Here is a 13,907-nt window from a genome sequence, read left to right on the forward strand (position 1 = left end):
CATCAGTCATAACTAATATCTCCATTGTCTCCAGTCATAATTATTATCTCATGACTCCTTTTTGTTTAATGACATTTTTCTTCATTCATTTTAGAATAGAAACATCTGTAACAAACTTGGTACATAAATGAATCATAGTGTGAATCACATTATGTCTATTACGTCCACATACCAATAATTGTACTGACATAAAAAATGTCTGGTGCAAATGTTTGTGCACCCCTGGTCAAATAAGTAGAAATCTTTTGAATATAAGTAACACATCCCCTACAGAGAACATACCTGTGCACATCTTAATGCACAATTACTGGTTATTTGCTGAATTTGACATATTGAGAAAATGTAGCCTCTGCAAATGTTACAGCACATTTTATAATTTTTTCCAATATATTAAATGCAGCAAATAAACAGAAATTATGCTCCAAAATTTGCAATCATATTTAAGTTCTGGAGGATGTGTTATTTTCAAAATCAATAAAATGTCATTTGACAGGGGTGTTTACATTTTTGCATATGTGCAAATGATATAAAAATCTCAATGCTTTTGATGCAGTTTTTTCAATGTAAATATAGCACTAATTGCATGTCTCTCTATCTCTCTCTCTCTCTCTCTCTCTCTCTCTCTCTCTCTCTCTCTCTCTTTCATTCCTGACCTTATGTGTGTGGGCAGTAGCAGCTTGCTGTTGTGGTCTGAGGGCAGGAAGCAGCTTGGTTCCCACACAAAGGTATCGAACACGCAGACCGGTACAGACTCACTGGCTCACACCCCACACACACACACATTCTCTCTCTCTCTCTCTCTTTCACACACACATATACTCTCTCTCTCTCTCTCTCTCTCTCTCTCTCTTTCTTTCACACACACACACATTCTCCCTCTCTCCTTTTCGTACACACACACACACACACACACACACTCTCCCTCTCTCTTTTTTGTACATACACACACACACACATTCTCCCTCTCTCTTTTTCGTACATACACACACACATTCTCTCTCTATCTCTCTCTCTCTCACACACACTCTCTCTCTCACACATTCTCCCTCACTCACTTTCACACACACATTTTCCCTCTCTCTTTCAAACTCTCTCTCTTTCACACAAATACACACACACACACTCTCTTTTCTTTCTCTCTCATACACACATGCACTCTCTCACACACACACACACACACACACACACACACACACACACACACACACACACACACAGCAGTAGAAATGCCAGCCTTGTAAGCATAACACACAGTACAGTGAACAAACACACACCAGACAAACAGGACATTTCTGACACTGCAGCCCACAGAGGTACTGCTTGTCTGTACGCTATACATTACCAAAGGCTTTCACCCCAAATGTAAAAACAGCTGCCCTTTTCACAGCACCTGACATCTTCCTTCACGCTGAACAATATCCGGATGGATGAATCAGATGGTACAGGCACCACTCGTCATTGTCCTAACAGAACCCCCTGTCTCAGAAACGGTAACTTTACAGGTGAAAAAAACATTCTTAACCCAACTGTGTGTCAATCAAAAAAAAATCTAATCTAAAAATGATGTATAAAGCTGTAACAATTTTGATAATACTGAAGTGCAATATTCATAAAGCTATATGTCCTATAAACATCATACCAACATAAAGGCCTATTCCAGCAGGCTTCTTAATGAGATAAAATGACATCCAAATTGACAAAGCAGCCTTTATGACAACTGATGCTTCTTGGAACAAGCCTTTGGAAATGTTTACATAGGTTTACGTTAGTTGTCATCTTACAAAGGATGCCCTTCAAAAAATGTTACTTTAATTACCAAAAATGACAATGTAGCTTGCTTGTTTACTAACTGGGAAACAATTAACCTACATCAGCTATAGATCAACACCAGCTTGGCTGATTTATAGTTGATGTAGGCTTATTGTTTCATTTTATTAAGTTACTGTAGCTACCAAAGAGTCATTGGTGTAAAATTTCAAAAGTATCAATATAAGGAGTTCAATACAGATGCTAAGGGTTTTTACCCTCCCACAACCCCAATTCTATGGACTCCTGTTTGCTACAGACTCCGATTGTCCCACCTGCCTTGTAGGTGATGATGGCCACTATATTATGGTGATTCACTGGTACACTATTGCACAAAGTATGTAGTAGTATATATCACTATTGTCAGAACAAAACCTTGTATCTCCAAAATACTTTACAGGAGAAGGAAAAAACCTTCCTTGCATTTAAGTCAATGGAATCAGACTTTTTTCACATCATTTTGGGCCATTTCTTTTGGTACATTCAGCCTGAAATTTACACACAATATAAATGGCAACATGCAATTTCAAATTATGACAAAAACTGAAAGATGGAGATAATGTTTTGTCCCAAAATGGCCAGTGCAGCAGGGCTTCTTCTGCAGGAAAAAAGCGAGAGCCACTCTTGGGCCGATAACATCAGTACACTTTCCGAGCAGTCAGCTCCAGTCATTGTCCCAGGTAATTGAGTCTTGCTTTATGCTTGTTATCTGTTAAGCTTGACCAGTCATGAGGTATTTGAGTTTGGATGGGGGGCGGTGGTTTGAGCAGCAGGGGTCAGTTCCCATGCAAAATCGATAGGTCACAGTCAGGCAGTCTGGGCCGAAACCCTTCACCTTTAACATACCCCTCCCATCCTGCAAAGGCACCACTAATTTCTCCTTTGAGCTCCATTCTATTTAGTCAAATAGAGTAGAGTTAGCATATATGAACTTAAAATGCTTTTTAAATCAAAGGCAATTGTAATACATGCCAACATATTTTCAGTTTGTAAGAATAGCAGCCAGACTGTCAGAAATGGTGTTTTAATTAATTAATGTTAATTTTGTGGAAATCACATAAACTGTGTGCAAATTCTTTGAGTTTGTCTACTTTTTGAGCTTTTTGTGGTGCATTTAGGCTAAATGCTTAAAAACAGGATACTGCTCTGAAGAAGGGTTAAAAATCTAAGTGCAGTGTCTTGACTGAAGAAGACAGTAAGACAATAATCCAATAACAATTGGGTTAAAAGTAACAGAAGATGTAGTGTCCTAAATTAGGTATTCAGATATGTTAAAATGACACTATATGTTGTTTTGAAGACACTACATAGAAGATCTGACGTCATTAGCCATTATAAGCCTTTCAGTGTTGCTGATTTTGTTTCTGTCTACGTTTCTGTTAACCAAGTCAAGGTTATCAAACCTCCACACAGTCTCTGGTATCCTTTACTACATGCCAACTTTCCACAGGCAACTGTTTTGGACCTAGTCTACTCTCTCTTGCTTTCTCTCTCTCTCTCTCTCTCTCAAACTGTGCATACGCCTATGCTGGGAAGAAAGGCTCAACTCTTTCCCACGGTCCTAGAGCACGTGGTTTAAAATTGGATCCCGGCTGACCCACCCTCGCTATTGAAACGTCACTGAAACTCGACCACTGAGATCCTGTCACACCGCCAGAGATTTTTTAAGGCATTTGAATGAAGCCTATTGAAACAGGAGGGAAGAGAGCACGATAAATTCTAAGAAGGCGCAGGATCCGTGGACAAGTTTAGTCAAGTTTGAATTGTCAACACCTGTCTCGAAGTGGTGTTTTTATTTCCCAGTGAAGAGTACTTTTTTTTATTAAAGATGTTTTGCTTCAAAGCAGATTCTAATTGATGACTCAAAGTGATAGTGGAGAGTGAAGGTTGAGAAAACTGGATCTGATTTTCATTCGACAGTCTATTGAATTTTTGGAACAAAATGAGCAGGATGGATGATTACCTACAAGATTATCTTGTGAGAATCCATCAGGTGTCACTTTCCCTCCTTGCAAGTGATTATAACTCAGAATGTGATCTTGGACAGTATGCAAAGTGTAACCAAAACAATTTTCTTTGGAAAGCAGGAAAAAAACAAACAAAAAGAAAATGAGAAGAATTGAGCAAAAGCTAATGCAAAGCAGTGAAGTTCTCATCTTTTCTCATCTCATCTTATATCCTTCAAGTATTCATGTTTATTGTTGCCCTAACAGCATATACATCCATATTGTTAATGAAGCAGTTGCCTCTTTTGGTCTTCCACTAGCCTACTTTGAGCTTGGTCATTGTGCCAAATTGCGTCTGCGGGCCGATACAAACCCAGCATGCAGCAGCCCAGTTCCCATGGCGACGCTGGATTCTGTGTCACTTTATGAGAGCTCCTACTGTTGCCAAAAGACATGGCCAGCAAGTCGCTCTCCCATTTGCCACCGACACACGAAACAAATGGACTTGCTGATAAACAAATGTTGTGTGTGCAGTGTCCTGAAACAGGCCAGAAAGTTCTCTTTAAAAGGGAAGCTCATATTTTGTTCTTATTTTTTTTCTCTCTATAGATGAAACCATGAATATAAAAGGGGAAGTGGGTGTGTAGGGATACGTGGAACCTGCAAAATCTCAAACAGAGATGAAGTAATCGCTCCTCTGCAATAGCTCTACCACATAGCCCTATTTGTGTTGAGAAACCAGTGACAGTTGACAAAAAACTGAAGGCTTAGACCAACAAATAGGTGCTCCTTTCCTTACCCAAGGTTGGTTCTTACCATGGCATTCGTACAAACAAACAAACACAAACCTGTAGCTTTGTGATAATTTTATATTTATGACTGCTCTGTTGAATCAGATTTTGTGGTGTGCTCTACTGTGCTCTCTCTGCGATCTGCAAAAAAAATTAATCCAGTTCTTTGTCCAAAAAACAACAACAGCAAAAAAAAAAAACAGATCTAATCATTATCTAAGCCGCTTATTTATTTATTTCACTTACTTAAAATTGTTTCATTTGTTCAATAACAGCACATTTGTGGATATTTATCATTTTAATATTATTCTGTAAATTCTTTTTTGTTTTTCTGTAAATTGTAGTTGTTTTTTTTAATGAACAAACAAATCTTGGTTGTAAAAAATACTTGAATAATGTCCAAAGACATCACGTTTGGCCATTTCGTGCTGCAAGGAGCGCTTAGTAGACTATCTCCTTTGGTCCAAGAGGAGAAATAAAAATGACCTGTATTCTGTCAGTAAACTGTACATTTTAACATTATTATTATTATTATTATCATCATCATCATCATCATCATCATTATTATTTTTATTATTATTGTTATCATCACAATGACAAAAGTTGTCTATTATGTGGAAGCAAGTTTTGGATTTTTCCATTAGATTAGATTAGATTAGATTAGATTAGATTAGATTAGGAAATATTTTTTGCAGAAGTATACACAGGCACAATCACTTACAATGACACTGACTACACAGAGTTACAAAGCAACATGTGAGTGTGACCCAATTTAAAAAAAAAATTTTAATTTTCACAATAAGCATTTGAGCAGAGTGTAAATTTTAATGTTTAATACCAACATATCGCTGCTGTCAGAAACAAAACCTCATATCTCCAAAATGGTAACTTTACACTAGAAGGGAAAAACATACTTTACTTTTAATGTAAGTCAATGGAACCAGACGTGTTTTCAAATTTCATTTTGGGCTGTTTGCGTTTGTACATTCATCATGAAATTTACACACAGTGTAAAGGCCAACAAGCATTTTCAAATTATGTCAAAAACAAAAACAAAAAAATGACAAAAAAGGAGATACAAGGTTTTGTTCCAACAGCAGCACTATACAGAATGTGTCCAGATAAACATAATGAAGAAATGAAGTGGCATTCTGCGTTTTAAAATGACAGTGAATGAGGTGAGTATAAAAAGGGTGCAGGCCAGGTGCCAGTGGCACTGAGACAAAAAAAACTAAGCACTGAGAACTGAGGTAAGCAAGTATGTAGATGGAAACACATCAAAGTGAAAGGTAATGTCTGCACTGTGCTAAAACAGCTCCTCTCCTCACTCATCCTACACAGGGCAGATGAGTTATACAGTTCAGTGGCAAGAAGACAAGTGAAGAAGGGCCTTTGTAGTCCCCCTTGCTGCACCCTGAGTGTTTTATTTTACTCCAGATTTATTTGATCATTGCTCTGCTTCCTATGTAGCTTTTTACATGTTCAGATGAATCTGTAAAGACTTCTCTCTTTTAGTTCACTGTGGTCTGTGGAGGCCCCGCCCCCTTTATTCCTGACCATTGTTACTGAGGGGAGCGGAGTGAACTAGAGGAGGAGCACAGCTCCCATCACACACACACTCACACACACACACACTGCAGCTCCCAGTGGTCAACAGCAGCTCGTGGGAACCACGAAGGTAACACATATACTCTCTCTCTCTCTCTCTCTCTCTCTCTCTCTCGTTCAGGAATCACAGTCTCGCTCAGCTAGTTCAGCTTTATCCCTCTAAACTCTCTTTCTTTTACCTGATCAGCTCGAGCCCGGGAAGGAGGTTCCGGAGAGCACGTGAACGCGCACGCACGCGAGGACGAGAGCCCCACGTTGAATAAGAAGTTAAAGTGCTTCTTCGAGCCATCCCACCCAGAGAAAAAGGGGCTCTATTCCTGCCGACCACCGCTTCCAAAGTGGATTACTGTCTTTTGGCTTCGGTGAAACGCGCTCCTCCCTTGTAGCCGAGCGCCCGGCGGTGTTGGTGGTCCTGGTATTGGTCTGGAGGAGGAGGAGGAGGCTGAAGGCTGAAGGCCAGCCACCCCGCTGCAGGCATGAGTCAAGCGGACGCGGGCCAGAGGGTCTTCCAGGAGGCGCTGCGCAAGGGCGACACGGAGGGCCTGCGCTCGCTGCTGCAGGGCATGAGCAGCTGCGAGTTCAACGTGAACTCGTTCGGGCCCGAGGGCCAGACGGCGCTGCACCAGTCCGTCATCGACGGCAACCTCGAGCTCGTTAAGCTGCTTGTCAAGTTCGGCGCCGACGTGCGTCTGGCCAACCGCGACGGCTGGAGCGCGCTGCACATCGCAGCCTTCGGCGGCCACCAGGACATCGCGCTCTACCTCATCACGAGGGCCAAGTACTCGTCCAGCGCGCTCTGACTGCTCGGGTGCTCGGACTCCACCGGTGTGCCAAAGTGAGAGCTTGAGAGGGACGGCTGCTTGGTTTTTGTTGGTGTGCTCAAGAAGAGGACCGAAGCAGCGCCACACAGCAGAGATCGAGTCCACATTTAGAAAGCGTCGGGTTGGTACAATGTTAAAAAAAACGGCCATCAATCAAATGAGTCTATCCTTTTCAGTGAAGATGGCCAACAATCTATTGGGTCTGTATTTTTCATGCAATCAGTGCGTGGTTGAGGAAAACCTAAAAACAACACTGCAGATTGAACAATGCCAACAGATTGCCTTGAGTCTATAGGGTCTACAATGTAGATCACCCAAAACTCCCTTCTGAATATGTTAGGGTGGTGTATCAAAAGATGGGCAACAGTCCATATGATGAACATAGTCAGTGCCCAGTTGTAGCTCTAAATTACCTTCCAAACATAATGCAGATTGCAGATAGTGTTAAATTGGTACAGCGCAAAAAAAGATGACCAGCAGTCAACAGTCTATAGCAAGATTTTGTTCTAAACATACTGCAGATATTGCTGAGGTGGTACAGTGTCAAAAGATGGCCAACAATCAAAAGACCCTGTTTCTTTTCTTTTTTTCCCCCAAGATTGCATTCTGAACATACTGCTGATAGGGCTGATACAGTGTCAAACGATTGCCAACAGTCTATATTATAGATCACCCAAGACTCCCTTCTGAGTGTGCTGCATTGTTGGCGTGGTGTATCAAAAGTTTGCCAACAGTTCATATGGTGAACATAGTCTTTTATCCTTAGATTACCTTGTAAACATACTGCAGATAGAGTTAATTGGTACAATATCAAAAGATCCTAGCAAAGAGCCAGTGGTGGCACAGTGTCAAAAAATGGCCAACGACCTATATTATGAACATGCCTAATTGTGGACTGCCTTAGATTACCATTTAAACATACCACAGATAGTGATACATTGGTACAGTATCAAAAATGTAAACAATCCATAAAGTCTTATTAACATAATGAGCACGTGGTTGATTGTCCAAGATTACTTTGTAAAAATACTGCAAATAGTGTTGGCTTGAAACAACATCAAGAGATTGCCAAAAGTCTACAGGGTCCAGACTGTAGAGCCCAAGACTTCTGAATATGCTACAGTTTTGGGTAGCACATCAAAAAATGGGCAGAAGTGCGTGGGGTCCGTATTGTAAAGTATATTCTGAAGACCTTAAATGACCTTTTGAACATACTACAGAGAGTGTTGGCTTAATATAAGATTGAAAAAGGGCCAACAATCCATATGGTCTGTATCATAGTTTGTTTAAGATGGCCTTGTGAACACACAGCAGGGAGGGTTGGGTTTGCTATAATGTCAAAAGTGCCAGCAACCCACAAAGTTTGTATTCTGAACATAATCCATGAGTGTATGGTTGAGATTGTACAAGATTACTCTGTGAATATACTCTCTCTGAGGACAGATACACTGAGGTAGCTGGAGTGATGTATAAATATACAGAATCTCTGTACATTTGTGTTCTATTTTTCCCAAGGCAGGAACTGTTATGAGATGACTTTATGATGCATTCATCATGATGACTTTGCCAGGATGCTTACCTCAAGATTGGTGTGAAAGTGTTCACACGGTCAAAAATCAGGATCTCCAGCTGTATATGCATTCGTTCCAGACCTTTTGAAGAGCTGTGCGCTGCAAATGGGTGTTTGAAATGGAAACACAAGCTTGTAAAAACACCATCAGTTAGCCAGTTACCACTTTGCCTGCCACATGTTTTTATGTGAACGACTTTATTGTCTTTTAAAAAGAATGTTAAAACAATCCCGTTCTTAGCAAATTTGAACGCCTAGTATCAGGCCAACTGGGAATGTGGGTCACACTTTTAGCTGTTTGCAAGACAAGGAATGGCTGTTTTTTGCAAGGCCATGCTAGCATGCCAGCCACCATCATTCTTTTAAGCTATAGTCATTTTGAATTTCAGGCTGCTGACTCAAAGTGACATTAGTTCACTCAACTTTCAGAAGATGAGCAAATCTGCAGAATTCTGATTATTACAAATGTCTGTACATTGCACTGCATATTGAAGAACATAGGCCTGTATTCCCCCAGTTTCATTGCAAATGCTGGAAAGCTGTGGTCAAAGTGGAAAAGGTTGTGATCGAACACTGACGAAGTATCATTCAAATCCAGTGTAGAAATATGCATCATTTATACTTGAGAATGTTTTAAATATTGCACTGATGGCTGTTTTATGAATAGTTGGTGTCAAACCAACTTTTAAAGATACTATTTTTTCTAAATGGAAAAAAATATCATATTGTATGGAAGCTCCATGGTAGGTTAGTCTTCTCTCACTTTCTGCAAAGGCATCTAAATGTCTGTAAATGTTGACTTTAGACATTTGTAAAGCGCTTTACTTGATGTTCCTCCATGCACAATGTTGTCACAAACACTGTTGTCACAAACAAGTTTAAGAAGTTGTTTTGAATATTCAAGCCACAGTGACTTTAAAAAAACGTTGCTGATTCTTTTCATGGGTGAACATTCAAGTAAAATGTTCGGAAAATCTTGGAGCACTTCCTTATAGAAGTCCCATCCTCCTCTTTTTAAGGGGGATGTTACATGGTAAAAACGGTGTAACAAGCGGTTACACAGTGCACAAGTCTTTACTTGATAATGCCATAACATTTATGACATGAGAGTAAAAATACCTTCTTTGGTTGAGATAAATGTCAAATGACTGTGATTTTATTGGACCAACTTTTGAAATCTTATTTTCTTCAAAGAGAAGTTCAGAAAAGAGACCAAACCACTGGTCTCTCATTGTCATGCTTTTGTGAATTGTTGATATGTTGTGTTTTTTATATTTGTTTAGCAGGTCTTTTGTAATGTTTTAAATGTTATAAATGGTCATATTTTGAAAGATATTACATGCTGTATTTTGTATCTTTGTACAAAAGCCTTTTTAAATATTAAATTCTGCTGTTTTAAGAGAATTATGAGTTCAGTAAGTGTATGTTTAGCCTTGGCCTGTGGAGTATGCTACAAAGCTAATTTGACCTGTTAGCCAGTCAGATTAGCTGAAGTTGAAGCTGAGTTTAGCTTTAGCTTGCTATCCCATTTCTTTACATTTGAAGTTCTGTACCAAGATAAGATCCTGTATGAAAGAATTAGCCATTGCTAGCAACTGGCTAGCAGTAGCAGTAAGCTTCTTTGCTAACATATAGCAGTTACCTCTGCCAACAAAAGCAGCATATAGCTCTACTCGGAACAAAACCTTCTATCTACAAAATGGTAACTTTACAGGAGAAGAAAAAAGATATAGTTTACTTTTATCATAAGTCAGTGTAACCAGACTTTTTACCAAGTCATTTGGGGCTCTATATTTTGTTGCGTTCATCATGAAATTTACATACAATGTAAAGAGCAACAGGCATTTTCAAATGATATCAAAAACTGAAAAATGGAGTTTTGTTCCAACAGCAGGAATATGTTGTGTTTTAGATGCTGGTATTCTGGTCAGCAGCAATGGAAGCTGATATGCTGATCACCAGCGAAAACAGCCTATGTTGTGTTTTGTTGTTGGTATGCTGGTCAACCAGTATGACCATGCTGGGGTGACCAGCTAAATCAGAACCAAACCAACACTAGACCAGCATGAAATGCTTGCTGAACTGTGCTGTGTTTTGTTTCAGGGTAAACTGGCCGACTGTCCGTATCTGTTAATTTTCTATGGTAAAATGAAATTCCATGTGCTAGCATATAACGGTCAGTACATATGCAAAAAATTGATCATTATGTGAAAAACTCATAGTCGTGGTGTTATTGGTGGTATCTTATTATATTGGTGTATAGTCAGCAAATTTATATATAAGTCAAAAGTATAACTAGCCACCTAGCTTGGTGGGAACATGCCTGTTGTTTGTAACAGAGAACAGTAATGACAGCTTCATTGCTAGTCAAATCTTGCAGTAATGCTTTACTCTTATAAAATGATAAATAAATGTGTTATTAAGGCCCAACTTATTTTCCATTCAATACAATCTGTTCTGATGCCAGTGAGTGTTATAGTGAGGCCTATAAGGACTGGCTTTGGATATATAACTACAGCAGAAGGCTAAAATGTTTGCAGATATGAACATTGTACACCTGGGTGGTATATAAACTCCTGTCTGTCCAGTGCAGGCCTTATTTTCTATGCTTGGCTTGCAGTGGGTTAGATTTGAAACAAGATTTCCATGACTCACTCTGGATCAGCCTTTGAGAGAGACACCTTGTGAAATGTCCCATGAAACAGTTCCTGGAATAGTGAGGTTTTGTTGGGAATTTACATGAAGGAATTAAAGCAAAAGCAATAACAAGACTGTACAGGCCACACCCTCTTAAAAATAGGTGCCACATATGGTTCTTTAGAGCAATGGAGTAGAAGAACCACTACTGATTCTCTAAAGAACTTTTCAATGGATCGTTCTTAAAAGAGTTGCTTTTATAGTTAACATATGTAAAGAACTTTTCTTATGCTTTAAAGAATCTCCACAAAATGTGAAGTTGTTTTTTTTCAACCAGAAGAAGTTTTTTCTTCTGAACCATATGTCTAAAACAAGAACCACTGAGGAACCTTTATTTTTAGGAGTGTATAAGCAAAATAAGTATTACGTAATTAAAAATACAGTTGTTTGGAACAATTCTATAGAAGAACCACTGTTCCCTTAATGACGTTTGAATGGCAGGTTGTTTAAAGAACCATGTTCATACATGAGATGTGCAAATGTGAAAACCTGTTTAAAACTTATGACACATGAGCACATGATTAAACACCTAACGTAAAAGTTCCATATCAATTAAAGGTTTTTTTCTGAACTGTACATCCAAGCCAAGAACCATTTAGGAACCTTTACTTTTAAAGTGTATGCAATTGCAACAACCAATATAAACATTACAGTCTTCAAAATGAATGTGCTCAGAAGGGTGATTCAGAGCACCGCTGTAGAAGAACACTTTTGGTTCCCAAAAAAACATTGCTATGGATGGATCCATAAAGAGTTATTTGTATAACTAAGATAGGTGAAGAACATTGTTAAAGTTTTTTTTACAATATACCAATATGTTTTTTCCTTAACCATATGTCCAAACCAAGAACCATGGAGTGGCCATGTAGGCCCACACAAAGCTGGATCTATATCAATTAAAGGTTTTTCCTAGAACAGTACATCCAAGCTGAGAATCATTTAAGAACCTTTAGTTTTAAAAGTTGTATGCAGGTTCAATAAGAAAAGTAAACATTACACACTGTGCCAAAAATGTTCTTTGAAGCGATGCTGTAAAAGAACCACTTTTGGTTCCACAAAGAACCTGGACTGGATGGAAATTTTTTTATTTGTGAAAGTAAGGTTGTTTCTAGATGCTGCATAATGTAAATGTTCTGCATGTTCTGAATTTAAGATTTTTCTCTTGGAACGTACATCCAAACTGAGAACCATTTAGGAACATTTTTAACTCGCTTTTTAGAGTGCAGGTCCAAAACTGAGGCTTTGGTTTGCTACATAACGATACATAAACTTCTGAATACTATCGCTTAAGTGATTCTCAACACTGTTTTTTTTTTAACCACAGCTGTTTTCCAAGCCAGCAACAAAGAGTTTTTGTATTCAGCACCCCCAAATCCCCCAGCACCCCCTCCCCAACCAACATACAGTGCATTTACTACAAATTTTTAAACGCAAATCACTCTCTATGCTCTCTCTCATAACTCTAACCTTTGGTCCCCTGCATTGACAGAAGGGGCAAGAAACGAAGCGAGAGAGAGACAGGTGGCCAGGCCAATCCTCACATGCCCTCTGCTCCTCTTTTTTTTGCTTCCTTTCTTTCACTATTTCACTCCGTTTTGCGTGCTCTAGCTCGCGGTGACAAGCCGCCCCATTCACTCGTTCATTCTCCTCCTCTCTCTCTCGCTTTTGTTCGGCCAGCCCGGCTCTCCGCTCTCCCTATTCAAGTTCCAGACGGCCCACCATTGACGGGAGCCCCAGCCCAAGTCACACTGCCCTACCCTAACACCCCCCACACATACACACACACACACACGCATACTAGCACATAGACAGCTCTGCAGCTGCTATGGTAATGAGAGAGGGAGACGAGAGAGAGGTAGAAGGCTGCAGAGAGAAGAGAAGGAGGGGTCTGGGGTGGGTTGCGGGGGAGAAGAGAAAAAAAAGAACGGGGGGATCCTTCTCATGCAACTCAATAACCAGTGGCCCCAGTTTTTTTTTTTACAAATGGAAAATCCCTCTGCCCCATGCACACCTCCTTTTCTTTTCCCCTCCTGTCGGCTTCCCACCCTTCTCCCCCTCCTCGTATCGCCTCTGCACCTCCTCTGCTGACCTCCCCTTTCTCATTGAAATCCATTTTACACTGAACCCTGAAAAAAACATGTTCAAAGGTGTGTAAAGTAACCCTGACACGGTGCTCCGAGCCCGAGAAAATGACGTGTTTATATGTTTACAGTTCATGCAAAGTCCACTTTGCATGAACTGGTCTCTGCATGTCAGAGGTACTAAAGGTGACCCCCACTCAACCATCTGTTGGGCTTTGTGTTATTTGATTCAAAATCTGGAATCACACACTAGCATAAGATAGACTAAAGCATTTAACAGTGTTACCCTTTAAATGGCCCATATATTATTTCCTATTTGTTGTGCATTTTATTTTCTTATACTGAGTCTTAATTCATTTTCATATGACAATGTTCCAGTCTCTCTTTATGCCTTATGATTAAATGGGCCGTTCATGTTTCTGTGCCTTTAAGACAGATATATGTAAAGAAAACCTGTTGACCTGTTGAGAAAAAGACCTAGTTGCAGCAGATAGAGGTTAGGATGAAAAATGCTGGAGTATTTCTTTAATTCCAACCTCAGCAAAACTTAAGATGAGATGTCTTTATGGGTGCATCAGCTGGTTCAT

The 13,907-nt window shown here is 39.7% G+C and overlaps 1 protein-coding gene across 2 annotated transcripts; it reads left to right on the forward strand.

The window, feature by feature from the left end:
- Positions 1–701: 701 nt before the first annotated feature.
- nrarpb (NOTCH regulated ankyrin repeat protein b) lies at positions 702–9,877 on the forward strand. Of its 2 annotated transcripts, XM_037531323.1 has the most exons (4): positions 702–725; positions 1,388–1,502; positions 6,059–6,221; positions 6,339–9,877. In XM_037531323.1, exon 4 carries the CDS (start codon positions 6,628–6,630, stop codon positions 6,949–6,951), a length of 324 nt encoding a protein of 107 aa, XP_037387220.1. In that variant the 5' UTR covers positions 702–725; positions 1,388–1,502; positions 6,059–6,221; positions 6,339–6,627; the 3' UTR covers positions 6,952–9,877. The 2 variants fall into 2 exon arrangements, with proteins under 2 accessions (XP_037387220.1, XP_017540245.1); XM_017684756.2 differs by lacking the exons at positions 702–725; positions 1,388–1,502 and adding an exon at positions 4,383–4,556.
- Positions 9,878–13,907: the final 4,030 nt, after the last annotated feature.

The sequence above is a fragment of the Pygocentrus nattereri genome, chromosome 20, assembly GCF_015220715.1.
Source record: "Pygocentrus nattereri isolate fPygNat1 chromosome 20, fPygNat1.pri, whole genome shotgun sequence".
In the NCBI taxonomy this organism is placed as follows: domain Eukaryota; kingdom Metazoa; phylum Chordata; class Actinopteri; order Characiformes; family Serrasalmidae; genus Pygocentrus; species Pygocentrus nattereri.

Excerpts from the sequence above, each read along its gene's own strand:
- nrarpb (XM_037531323.1), top strand. The coding sequence starts at position 6,628 with ATGAGTCAAGCGGACGCGGGCCAGAGGGTCTTCCAGGAGGCGCTGCGC.